Here is a 13,095-nt window from a genome sequence, read left to right on the forward strand (position 1 = left end):
TACTTAAGTATGCTTTTTCAGTACTCTTCCCACCACTGCTTACATGACTGCATCACATGAGTAAAATGCATTGTCATTTTCAAAAGCCTCAATTTTTTACAGTCCACACTGCTTTCAAATTTATCCACTTTGAACAGCGCTTTCAAACACATGGCCTAAATGTGGCCCATCAGGGGAAGAGGGGAGCTGGGCTGGGTTAAAGGCAACAGTACATAGTTTGAGTACACGTAGTGCCCTTCAAAAGAAGATATTTTGGAGAAAGCTGGCAACCTGTAACAATTGAATTCCATAGTATTTGTTTTTTCTACTATAGAAGTCAATGGTTACAGGTTTTCAGATTTCTTAAAACAAATCTTCAGTGTTCAACAAATGAAATTAAATGAAATTAAAATTTTTGGATGAATTGTACATGTGTTTGATGTTGGGATGAAAAAAATCTCCCAGACGCCAAATGAAGAAGCATGTCTACTGATCTATATATATAGTTATAGTTGTATCACTGTTTTTATATGATTAATACTATATATATATATATATATATATATATATATATATATATATATATATATATATATATATATATATATATATATATATATATATATATATATACTATATATATATATATAATACTATATATATAATATTAATCATATAAAAAAACAGTGATACATTTCAACGATGAAAGAATGTGAGGTAGGATGTTAGATGTTAACTGTCTTACAAAAGTTTAATTATTTACTAATTTAGGCTACGTGATCGTCTTGTGTGTAAATATAACGTTTTATATTTAATAAAAAAGCATGGATTTTAACGCATGCTTTTACTTTCATGTCCACGTTTTTTCATGTAACGAGTTTGGTGCAGGTCTGAGCGTGCAGTTTGGTCTCCGGTCCTGCAGCCTCAACGAGAAAACAAAGCACGTTCACCATATTCAAAGATAAAAAGGTCCAGCAGATGGCAGCAGATAGTTAAACTGATATGGGCCTAATTTCACTTTTTATTAATTGTTTTGCAATAAATAATTAATTAGTTTAAATATTATGAATAAAACTTCTGACAATAAATATTAACAAAAAATAATTATATTAATGTATGTTTTATGTATGAATGTGCAGAGCTGAGAGGCCTTTCTTCAGGAGTCTTTTAGACACTCCTACTTCATTGAAAAGAAAGCGAAACTTGATTTCTTTTTATTTGCGCGGGCTTTACTTGGTGGCTTTGCTCTTCCTGCTTTGTTTTATCATTTCTATCTTGGGAAAACTGTTTTTTTGTTCAGTAAAATGGCAGAATCCAGTGTTTCTTTGGCTCAGGAGCATCAGTTTAACTGTTCAATCTGTGTGGATCTACTGAAGGATCCAGTGGCCATTCCCTGTGGACACAGTTACTGTATGAGCTGTATTTCAGGCTACTGGGATCAGGATGAGCAGAAGGGAGTCTACAGCTGCCCTCAGTGCAGACAGACCTTCACTCCAAGACCTGCTTTAAGGAAAAACACCATGCTGGCTGAAGTGGTGGAGAATATCAGGAAGAGAAAACTACAAGCTGCTGGTCCTGCTCAGTGTTACTCTGAATCTGTAGATGTGGAGTGTGATGTTTGTACTGGGAGAAAATATAAAGCTGTGAAGTCTTGTCTGGTGTGTCTGGAATCTTACTGTCAGACTCACTTTGATTGTCATGAAGAATTTCACTCTAGAAAGCGACACAAAGTGACTGATGCCACTGGACGACTGCAGGAGATGATCTGCTCTAAACATGACAGACTGCTAGAAATGTACTGCAGAACTGACCAGTGCTGTATTTGCATGCTGTGCTTGATGAATGAACACAAAACCCATGAAACTGTGTTACCAGCTGAAGAGAGAGCAGAGAAACAGGTAAAAAAAACTGCTTATTTTAAACAGTTTCATTGCAAATTTTTTGGCTGAATGAGAATTAATCCAGAACACCTTCGGTCACCTTTGCAATGGATATATGAATTGATTAGAGTTGTAAAAAGGATTTTGATTTCAAAATTGTATCTAAAAACATTCATCTTACAAGACTAATACAGTGAACGGATCTGTATTTTTTGCATTGTGTATAAAGCTTTTCAGTCGTTCAGTTTCATATACATATGTGGTTTACTGCAATTTCTCTGTTCAGAAACATTTTAAAGAGACACTTAAGCCAAAAATGGAGGAGAGACAGGTGGGGTGTCAGATGCTGAGAGCTGCTGTAAAGTCTCACAAGGTGAGTTTTGAGCAGAAGATCACTTGCTGGAGGAGCTGTTTGAGACTAAGGCCCCGTTTACACTAATGCGTTTTAGTTTGAAAACGCATAAGTTTTGCTACGGTTACGCCATCCGTCCACACTACGCCGGAGTTCTCGAGCGCCGAAAACGGAGCGTTTCGAAAACGCTGGAGAGGCCGTTTTCATTCTAAAACGCTGCAGCTCCGTCTCAGTGTGGGTGGGGAAAGACGGAGACATCTGAAAACGGAGGCGGGGCTGCAGACATTCGCCTCTCTGATTGGGGCTTTTCCTCAATATTAAGTAGCCTAACACACAGTTCAGTCCTGAATCTTCTCCGTGTAAGTTCAGACTTCGCAAGTTTGATCAAGGCTGCATCTCTTCTTCTCAGTTTGATATGGAAAACATACCGAGGACACGCGTCAATCTTCACAGGGAACAGTGTACTTTATAACTTCATTCACATCACCTTGGCTACGTTGTTTCACTTTCTCAACAATAAAATGTAAACTTGATATAAGGAACTGCCTATTTTTATTTTAATATTAACAACTAAACAGACAGCAGAAATGTTGAGGCGTCGTGCTGCATGAGCGTCATCTTCACTGTCTGCATATTTATAACAAAACGGAGCCGATAACAACTGCCTCCTTTCAATTTCAGTGAAAATACGAAACACACCCTCTCTTTTGCTGAAGTTTTAATAATCGATAATGGCCATTATAAAAGTATAACATACAATAAGTTTATACATTATAGGAAATAAAGGCTAGCGATCAGTCAATATACAGAATGTACGTGCTTACATTAATCATTAACTTATCTTTGCGCTCAGCCAAAACACGTTACCTGAGAACAAGTAATAGATTCCAGTGACCAAAGTCAGGGAATATGTCGTTAGATAAAGACAACAAGATGAATGAAATATCCCGTTTAATAAATATAGTGAGATTAGATCCAGCGGGAGATGCTTGATGAGAAGTCCGACTAGCAGAGCTCTCATCTGGGTAGATGGGCTCCAGCGATTGCCAAAGTGTGTGTGTGTGGTCACGTGATGTGCGTTTTCAGCGTTTTGGTGTGGACGGAGAGCAGTTCAGAAACGCTGGGTAAAACGCGAGTGTGGACGCGGATCGTTTTCATTCTAAAACGCCGTTTTAAAACTAATACGCACTAGTGTAAACGGGGCCACTTAAGCCCCTGTGGGGAACAGGCTGTGTGAGGCAGTAAGAGCTGACTGATTCTGCTGCTTCTCTCTGTGTGTCCTAACAGCGCTCTGCACAGGCAGCAGTGGACAACACTGAGGCAATCTTTAATGAGCTCATCCAGTTAATAGAGAGAAACCGCTCAAAGGTGACACAAATGATCAGAGATCAGGAAAAGGCTGCAGTGACTGGAGTTGAAGGACAACTGAAGCGACTGGAGCAGGAGACTGATGATCTAAGGAGGAGAGACGCTGAGCTGGAGCAGCTTATATGCACAGACAACGACATCTACTTCCTCCAGGTAACACAGAACTGACAAACAGCACATTGTGTTTATTAAGGTGTCTAATTTTTTTTAATGTTCTTCTTGTTTTGTTTTTTGTGTCTATGTAGAGTTTCCAGTCTCTTTCTGTTCCTCCTGGATCTACAAACTCATCCAGCATCAGTTCTCATGTCTCTTTTGGTGATTTGGTAACATCTGTTTCTCAGCTGAAAGAGAAACTGCAGCAGACTGTTAAAGAAGAGATGAAAAAGTTATTTCAAACAAGTAAATCATTGAAGCATTAATTCAGTGTCAGAAGTTTCAATATTATGAACATGATAAACAATGTAAGCCCAAAATACACTGTGTAAAATGTATAAATATAATCATGCAACACTGAAAATGTTTGTTGGTTTTCTTAGGGGAATGCATCAGTGTGATTCCCACCCCTGAATACCAGAACAGGAACAATGAGTTTCTACAGTGTAAGTACTTTTAATAGTTTTTTGTTTGTTTGATTTTAATAAACAATAACCTAGACATAAAAAGAAGATAACAACAAGCAGGTAGGCCTACTAAAATGGCAGGTCTGTTTATTAAAGGGCTTCAATTTTGGCCTTTGACAAGATATAAAATAAGTGTTTTATGTCTCTAGAAAAAACCTATCAGATCAATTATTATACCCTGCAAAAAATTACATTTTGGGCTCAGAGGAAATAAAATGAGCTGGTTCTTCCCGCCCACTGTTGGACCATTTGTTCAAAGTGAAAGATAACCAGGGTTGATGACCACAAATAAGTAATGAGAAGCACCTTTCGTTGCATTCCAAACAGTGTATATTGCCCACCAAAGGGCACTTTGGAAATGAAAAATCGTGGCGCCATATTGTCAAGTGTCATTTCTAACTGCACTTCAATTCAGAAGGCCTCGTCTCTGCTATAATCCAGGGATGTCAAACTCAATTCCTGGAAGGCCGCAGCCCTGCACAGTTTAGTTCCAACCCTGCTCCAACACACTTAAGCTGTGGTCACACTACAGTTTAAGTTAGCAAAATTCTGTCATACGGCGCTGTGAAAAGGGGCGGGATTAAAAAAGATGATTAGACATTAAAAAAAGCAAGCGATTGGTCCATATTTAACATTTCTGTACAGAAAGGTCATGTTTGGATCTTTGATTGTTCTCACGCAGTCAAGTGATGCGATTCCGCAGGTCAGAGTTCACCAAGCTTGAACTTTCCAACGCAGCGATCTGCGAAACTTGACGCATGACCTTGAGTTTCCGGTCTGATGCATATGCGTGCATATGAATGGAAGTCATTGGGGAGAAAAGTCCAGTGTGACCGCAGCTTACCCTGTATGTTTCAAACAAGCCTGAAGGACTCAATTAGTTTGATCAGGTGTGTTTAATTAGGGTTGGAACTAAACTATGCAGAGCTGCGGCCCTCCAGAAATTGAGTTTGACATCCCTGCTCTAATCCCTTCAGAGTAGGCGTCACCAACCAGCTCCAACCCTGATCAAACACACCTGAACCAATTAATTAGCACCTGAAGCACTTGATAATTACATGCAGGTGTGTTTGGTCAGGATTGCAACTGAAATCTGCAGGAAGGTAGATCTCCAGAAACAGGGTTAAGCTGCGGGCACACTTGACTTTTCTTCCCATAGACTTTCGTTCATACATACGCAAATGCGTCAGACTGGAAACGCAGGGTCATGAGTTAAGTTTCGCAGTTCGTTGCAAAGTTCAAGCTTGGTGAACTCTGACCTGCGAAATCACGTCACTTGACTGCGTGAGACCAATCAAGGATCAAAACAAGACCTCTCTGGACAGAAATATAAAACATGAAGCAATCGCTCGCTTTTTTTAATGTCTAATAATCTTGTTTAATCCCGCCCCTTTTCGCAGCGCTGTACAACAGAATTTCAGACTTTGGATATATTTTCTACTAGTGATACTGCTGTCCTAAAAAAAAAAACATTAATAAAAATACTCATACCTCAGAGACGGTGTAGCAAAACCTTGACTTTTCCAAACCACGGTTATCGTCCCATGCGTAAGCAGGAGTGCTTAATCCTATTCCTGAAGATCTACCTTCCTGCAGTTTTCAGTTGCAACCCATATCAAACACACCTGCCAGTAATTATAAAGTGTTGTTCTGGTCCTATTTAATTGGTTCAGGTGTGTTTGTTCAGGGTTGCAGCTGAACTTTACAGGAAGGTAGATCTACGGGAACAGGGTTGAGCAGCCCTGTGGTATAGGGATGAACCCTTACAAATGGAACCCTCTGTGTTTCCGGTCATGTGTGTTAAGCTGCGGTCACACTGCACTTTCCTCCCCATAGACTTCGATTCATGCACACACACAAATGCGTCAGACCGGAAACGCAAGCTTGTGTGACAAGTTTCAAAGTTCACTGCATTGGAAGGTTCATGCTTGGTGAACTCTGACCTGCGAAATTTCTTCACATAATTGCGTGAGACCAATCGAGGATCAAAACATGACCTCTCTGGACAGAAATTTTAAACATGGACATATCGCTTGCTTTTTTAAATGTCTAATCATCTTGTTTAATCCCACCCCTTTTCGCAGTGCTTTACTACAAAATTTAGCATGCTCAAACTCTAGTGCAGGGGTGGCCAACCCTGTTCCTGGAGAGCCACCTTCTTGCAGATTTCAGTTGCAACCCATATCAAACACACCTGAACTAATTAATTAGGACCTGAACACCACATGATAATTACAGGCAGGTGTGTTTAATACGGGTTGCAACTGAAATCTGCAGGAAGGTGGCTCTCCTGGAACAGGGTTGGCCACCCCTGCTCTTGTGTGACCACAGCTTTAGATCATGTGATTCCTTTGTCTCTCTTCCCACCATCACCAGTTTTTATTAGTTACAGGTGCCCCTCATTATGTCATTGTGCATTTAGGCCCCGTTTACACTAGTGCGTTTTAGTTTTAAAACGGCGTTGTAGAATGAAAACGATCTGCGTCCACACTCGCGTTTTACCCAGCGTTTCTGAACAGCTCTCCGTCCACACCAAAACGCTGAAAACGCACATCACGTGACCACACACTCACACTCTCGGGCAAGCGCTCAAGCATTTCTACCCAGATGAGAGCTCTGCTTGTCGGACTGCTCATCAAGCATCTCCCGCTGGATCTAATCTCACTATATTTGCTGAACGTGATATTTCATTCATGTTGTTGTCTTTATCTAACGACATAGGCCAATTCCCTGACTTTGGTCATTGGAATCTATTAAGTTACTTGTTCACGGGTAACATGTTTTGGTTAAGCGCAAAGATAAGTTAATGATTAATCCAGGTACATTGATTGATCGCTTGCCTTTATTTCCTACAATGTATAAACTTATTGTATGTTATACTTTTATAATTATCGTTTATTAAAACTGATATTCAGCAAAAGAGAGGGTGTGTTTCGTATTTTCACTGAAATTGAAAGGAGGCAGTTGTTATCGGCTCCGTTTTGTTATAAATATCCACACAGTGAAGACGACGCTCAGGCAGCACGACGCCTCAACATGTCTGCTGTCTGTTAAGTTGCTAATATTAAAAAGAAAATAGGCAGTTCCTTAAATCATGTTTACATTTTATTGTTGAGAAAGTGAAACAACGAAGCCAGGGGGATGTGAATGAGGTTATAAAGTACACTGTTCCCTTTGAAGATTTACCCGTGTCCTCGGTATGTTTTCCATATCAAACTGAGAAGGGGGAGACTGCAGCCTTGATCAAACTTGCGAAGTCTGAACTTACAAGAAGAGGATGCGAGACTGAACTGTGTGTGGGCTACTAAATATTGAGGAAAAGCCCCAATCAGATAGGCGAACGTTTGCAGCCCCGCCTCCGTTTTCAGATGTCTCCGTCTTTCCCCATCCACACTGAGACGGAGCAGCAGCGTTTCAGAATGAAAACGGCCTCTACAGCGTTTTCGAAACGCTCCGTTTTCGGCGCTCGAGAACTCCGGCGTAGTGTGGACGGATGGCGTAACCGTAGCAAAACTTGTGCGTTTTCAAACTAAAACGCACTAGTATAAACGGGGCCTTAGATTCCTAGTTTTTCAATTTTCCTTGTCCGGCCTCTGGGTGCTTCTTAATATCCTTTCTCGTTTCTTGTGTGTTTCTACGTGTTTCTTTAGTGTTTCCATCTGCTGTGTGTTGATATATTATGCAACTGTGACCAGACAGTTTGTGTTTATTTCTTCTGTTAAAGAAAGAAGATATTTTAAAGAATGATGTGTTTGTTTCTTACAATGTATGTCAGTTTTTACAGTTTAAAAATAACAACATTCTTCAAAATATGCGTTTAGCAGAAAATCTATGCCTTCAATATTGATGAATCCATTTCAGTCATTTGATTTATTCAGTAAACAATGAGAAATAATTGACATTGCTAAAAATGTAATCTAGCTGAAGTAGTTGAACTGAAAAACTATTTTTTCAGAATACGTGTAAATGTTGTAGACATACTTAAAATTAGCAGATAATGTTACTTAAATTCATTCATGGTAAATTAAAACGACAAAAAGCTTTTCTTTATGTCTTTTTTATATTAAATTGAAGCCATTACGTGATTTCACTGATGAAAAACGGATGAAAGCAAGTTAATCTGCTGTTTTAATGGTTTCCAGATTACCAGCAGCTGACACTGGACTCAGACACAGCTTATAAATCCCTGAGGTTGTCTGAGGGGAACAGAGTGGCGACCAGGTTAAGATATGCTCTGCGGTATCCTAATCATCCTGACAGATTTGATCGTTTTGGTCAGGTATTGTGTACAGAGAGTGTGTCTGGACGCTGTTACTGGGAGGTTGAGTGGAGTGGCAGGGGAGTGTGTGTATCCGTGTCATACAAAACCATCAGCAGAAAAGGATGGGGAAATGAATGTGTTTTTGGATGTAATGATCAGTCTTGGAGTTTGTACTGTTCTGACACCAGATGTTTATTCAGGCACAATAACCAGGGGACTGAACTCCCAATAGTGTCCAGTTCATCTAGAATAGGTGTTTATGTGGATCACAGTGCAGGAGCTTTGTCCTTCTACAGCGTCTCTGATACAATGAGCCTCATTCACAGAGTCCACACCACATTCACTCAGCCGCTCTACCCTGGGTTTGAAGTGTACAAGTGTTCTGAAGTAAAATTGTGTGATAAAGCATAACGGACAGACCTTTTGCATATTAGGTGCTTTTTGTATTAGAGCTGCTTGATTAATTGTTAAAACACTGCTATCTCTCAAATGACAGCAATTTGCATATCTATTAAACATTTGACAAGTATGATCACAGTGTTAGTTCAAATCTGATTTGAACTCTAACAGAGAGCAGTTGTCATGTATAGTTATGAAGTGTCATCCCAGCAGGCACAACGTCATAAGACTTTAATAGTAGGTTAGACTAAGGTTGTGATCTCAGGTGACCAAAATTCAATGTATGTTATTTTAATGTCCAATACCGACATCAAATGCTGTTGATATTTGGTTGTTTTTAGGTTACGTCGATAAATGACCACAATCCAATGTCGAGCCAACATCTCCAATCCCAACGTCATATTGACGTCAAATACTGACATTCATCAGGTATGACAACCAAAATCCAACAGCTGTCATAGTGGTAACATCCAACAAAGGCTCATTCTGATTACGTACTTCTATATACATGTCTGGAGACCGCCAAATACGTGCCAGGAGCTACTGTTTTTTGCCGTTTTTGTTTTCGTGAATCCATGAGAGATCTCAAATATCTCTCGCGACTGTTATTTGTGCCTGCTGTTCTCGCGTAAATCCACCAGAGGCCGCTGTCGACTGAATGTTTGACTGACTGAATGACTGACTGACCGATTGACTGACCCACCCAACTCCCTGAACCCAACTAACAAATTTAAAAAGCAGTTCAGAAAAAGAAAAGCCCTCATCTGATTTTTACCATGTTTTACCACATTCTCGTCTTGTTATTTACTCGTTTATTTTATTTTTTGACTTATGTTTTTTTCTTACCTGCTTTCTGGAGACGTTTTTCCCTGGACTCAAACCCTGTCGTCGTCGTCATCTCCTCTCTGCGTCTCAAGTCCACCATCATACATGGTGAGCTAACTGGACAAACTAGTAACAGCGGGGAAAGCCATCCAGAGGTAAGCGGTCAGCTAGTATCCGCGGAAAGGAATGGTGTCATACCGCCCCGTAGCGTGTATTTAAAAAATTCAGTGCAGCCATATGTACTTCTGGCTACATAATTCACGATATCCAGAAACATTTATAGGGCTACGTTTTCAGAATTAACCCATGTTACAACAACGTCAAGCTGTAACATCATTAGACGTTGATATTTGGTTGTTTTTAGGTTGCATTGGAAAGTGACCAAAATGTATTATCTGTCTGACGTTGGACTCTGACGTTGGTATGACGTTAACCCGTTTCATTTCCACCAAAATGCAACATCCCATGGTTTTTTTTTTACCTTACAAGTGTTCAAAATAGAGCTTGAAGATTGTATCAGTAATATGCAAGTGGCAGCAAACAGGGGTGCATTTGTTCAAAAATACTTTATACTCTAAGTGAGATCTTTATGAATAATACACTGAATCTTTCCTTCAAACCAAGATTAAAAGACATTGAACTTAAAGGTGCAGTAGGTGATCTGCCAAAATGCTAATCGGATAGCATATTAGCTTTGGACGGAAGGGAGGGACTGTGTTTCAAAGCCACGTCTTTTGAAAACACGAGCGCGCCCACCGCGACACCACAGCAGACAACCCAGTTCATTCGCCAGTTGGAAGTGTATGTAGTGGTTGGCCGGGCGGCTTGCAGGAATTTCGCTTATAACTAAGCCAGACTTACATGCTATTTTAAACTGAATGTTCAGAGTGAATGTAAACAATATCGGGAGTACGTCACAGGCTGTCATTGTTCAGAAATGACCCAATGTGAACATAAAAGCAACTTCAGCTCAGCAAGCAGGCTAGGCAGAATAGTGCTGTGTACTGATGTTTTGTTGTTAAACTGAATATAAATCTACATCATCGATGCTGTAAAAGCTTACTTATGAAACTAAAAATAGTCACATCTAGCTTCCACCGGGAGATTTCAGTGGCTGAACTACACGTCTGCATAGAACCCATTCATAACACAATACACTCTGCATCAGCTCTGTGTGACTAATATAGTTTTAAAACAGAACATTACCTCTCAAACAGAAATACTTCAGCCATGGTGTGGTGTCTTCCTTCCTCCAGCGTGCAAAAGTAACTCCAATACTGATTCAGGAGTTTAAAAAGTTTCAATTCAGCATTTGATTTTGCCGCAACTGACAGTCTCGCATGCACTTGTCGCTCATCTAGACGTGCAATCGCATCAGACATGCACACGCTAATGGCGGATATGTGTGACCAGAGATGTGTACACGCCCAAATCTGCATTTGTTAACTGATAGTTTGAGTTATTTATCGGAAATATGAGAGATGTCTGTCCGACTCTATTTAATTGGATGAACATTTTTTATCTTTATGCCTTACCCAAAATAAAAAAACATATATAAATACATTTAGATCATTTACTGTAATCATCACTATTGGACTGTGAAGAGACTTTCAACCAGCACAACAAAAAATGTTTCTGAATACAATCCCCTACTGCACCTTTAACAGCTGTATAAACTGAATTGTTCTTAAAAATGTATTTATTTTTCTGTGTTGCTGTCTATTTTAGAACCATGTGAGAATTGTGATCTCTAGAATCAGTTTTAGTGTTATTGCTGTGTGTGCTTCACACACACACAATGAGTTTGTTTTGGCTACAGAAGCTTTCAGTGTACATAAAGTGACAAGTGACAACACAAAATAAATCTGGGGAAAAGAAATGCAATAAACATTAAACAGAGATGCAGTTAGTCAAGGATGTTGAATTGTATGTACAGATTTGTTATAAATATTCAGGTTATACGGTGCTGTGCACAAATGCGAATGGAGAAAGTATTGCATTGTATATTGTTATAAGGTGCTGTGTACAAGTGCGTTTTTCAAACAAACTTTTATTCACAGTTTCTCTAGAAATGTGCAGCTCTGTTTTCCACATACTGCACTGTTTTGGGTACAGGAGCTCTTTGAATGTATTGCTTGATGTATATGTAATGTTATGTGATGTGTTTTTATAAGCTCTTTACTGATGTCTTTCAGAGGTTGAACAATGATTCATGTGAGGTATGGTCATTCTTTTTGCTATTGTTGTTGTTATAAGTGAAAATAAATGGATGATCATATTTACTCATTCTCTGCTGCCGTTTAAACGTGTCTATACAAGACTAAAGAAAAGATTGTTACACTGTAAACAAATCCTGGTTGCCTTCAATTTTTAAGCTTGTGAGTTCATTGAACTTATATTATGTTAAACTGACTTAAAACTGTTCGCGTAATGTATGAAATTAAGTTAGAACATGATTAACTAATGCTGAGTTCAGACTGCATGATTTTCAAAGTAGTCGTGTCACAGATGATTTTACACTGCATGACTATCTGGGCTTGCGTTTTGTCACTGCTTTGTTTACACTACAATATGGATCGGCAACAGGGACTTTTACATTGCATGAATTTACAATAGGAAGAATCAGCGACAACTTCGTCCAAACTACGTCTCACAACCAAACACACGTCGTATATCTTTTGTTATTAACTACATAACGAGAAAGAAGCCTTTAAAGGTAGAAAATGTACATATTTGCTTACCTGGGTTTGAAGGGAATTAACAATTTCTCCTCAACATTTTTTCTTTTTTGACCCAGTTGTAATATTGCTCACATGATGACCCGTCAAACAGACACATGAGCTCCAGCAAAAATTTTTTTTTTTACTTTTCCCCCAAGCTCCAGCTGGCCTGCAGATACCTACGCTAGTGGATGCTGCTCTCTCATTGGCTGTAGGTGATCGCGGATGTTATTTTTAATCAGAACTCAATTTACATGGCATGATTTGAATCGCAAACAGCTCCAGATTTTTAGCATGCCAAATATCTCACGAGCGTTAATGACTCATCAGCGATTCTTTCAAATCACGTCTTTAACAGTTCACACTGTGGGATTGTCACTCGCGTTCACAAGGACCGATTTGCCTGTGATTTCAGGCATTTGTCTGCGATTTCTTAAAACCTGTCGGCGAGTCAAAAACGGGGCTAAAATCATGCAGTCTAATTTCGGCATTAGTTTAACAAGTTACAATGAACTAAAAACGTGCTGTCTGAACTTATTGTTTATATATTTTTTACAGAGTAGAAAACATGTAAATCAGACATATGGTGTGTATTAGAAGAAAATAAATTTGCCTTGTTTTTTATGACTATTTGCTCATTTATAATAAAATTTTAATGAAAATGTATATATTCATTCTTTGTAGTGGATTT

The 13,095-nt window shown here is 39.2% G+C and overlaps 1 protein-coding gene and 1 long non-coding RNA gene across 2 annotated transcripts; one reads left to right on the forward strand and one right to left on the reverse strand.

Annotated features, from left to right (window-relative positions):
- Positions 1-1,072: 1,072 nt before the first annotated feature.
- Positions 1,073-11,217, reverse strand: LOC141378658 (uncharacterized). The gene is made up of 3 exons (XR_015478847.1): positions 10,891-11,217; positions 3,397-3,942; positions 1,073-2,294 (listed from the first exon to the last, which is right to left on the reverse strand). It is a non-coding gene; the product is annotated as an uncharacterized LOC141378658 (long non-coding RNA).
- On the forward strand, positions 1,154-13,066 carry LOC570163 (E3 ubiquitin/ISG15 ligase TRIM25). Its single transcript, XM_087241239.1, has 6 exons — positions 1,154-1,877; positions 2,146-2,232; positions 3,499-3,732; positions 3,825-3,978; positions 4,116-4,178; positions 8,342-13,066. The coding sequence occupies exons 1-6, from the start codon at positions 1,284-1,286 to the stop codon at positions 8,869-8,871; spliced, it is 1,662 nt and encodes a 553-aa protein (XP_087097365.1). The 5' UTR covers positions 1,154-1,283; the 3' UTR covers positions 8,872-13,066.
- Positions 13,067-13,095: the final 29 nt, after the last annotated feature.

The sequence above is a fragment of the Danio rerio genome, chromosome 2 (assembly GCF_052040795.2).
Source record: "Danio rerio strain M-AB ecotype USA chromosome 2, GRCz13ab, whole genome shotgun sequence".
Lineage (NCBI taxonomy): Eukaryota > Metazoa > Chordata > Actinopteri > Cypriniformes > Danionidae > Danio > Danio rerio.

Coding starts and splice junctions, on each gene's coding strand:
- LOC570163 (XM_087241239.1), top strand. CDS start 1,284: ATGGCAGAATCCAGTGTTTCTTTGGCTCAGGAGCATCAGTTTAACTGT. Junction 2,233..3,498: donor CTGCTGTAAAGTCTCACAAG/GTGAGTTTTGAG, acceptor GTGTCCTAACAG/CGCTCTGCACAGGCAGCAGT. Junction 3,979..4,115: donor GAAAAAGTTATTTCAAACAA/GTAAATCATTGA, acceptor TGGTTTTCTTAG/GGGAATGCATCAGTGTGATT.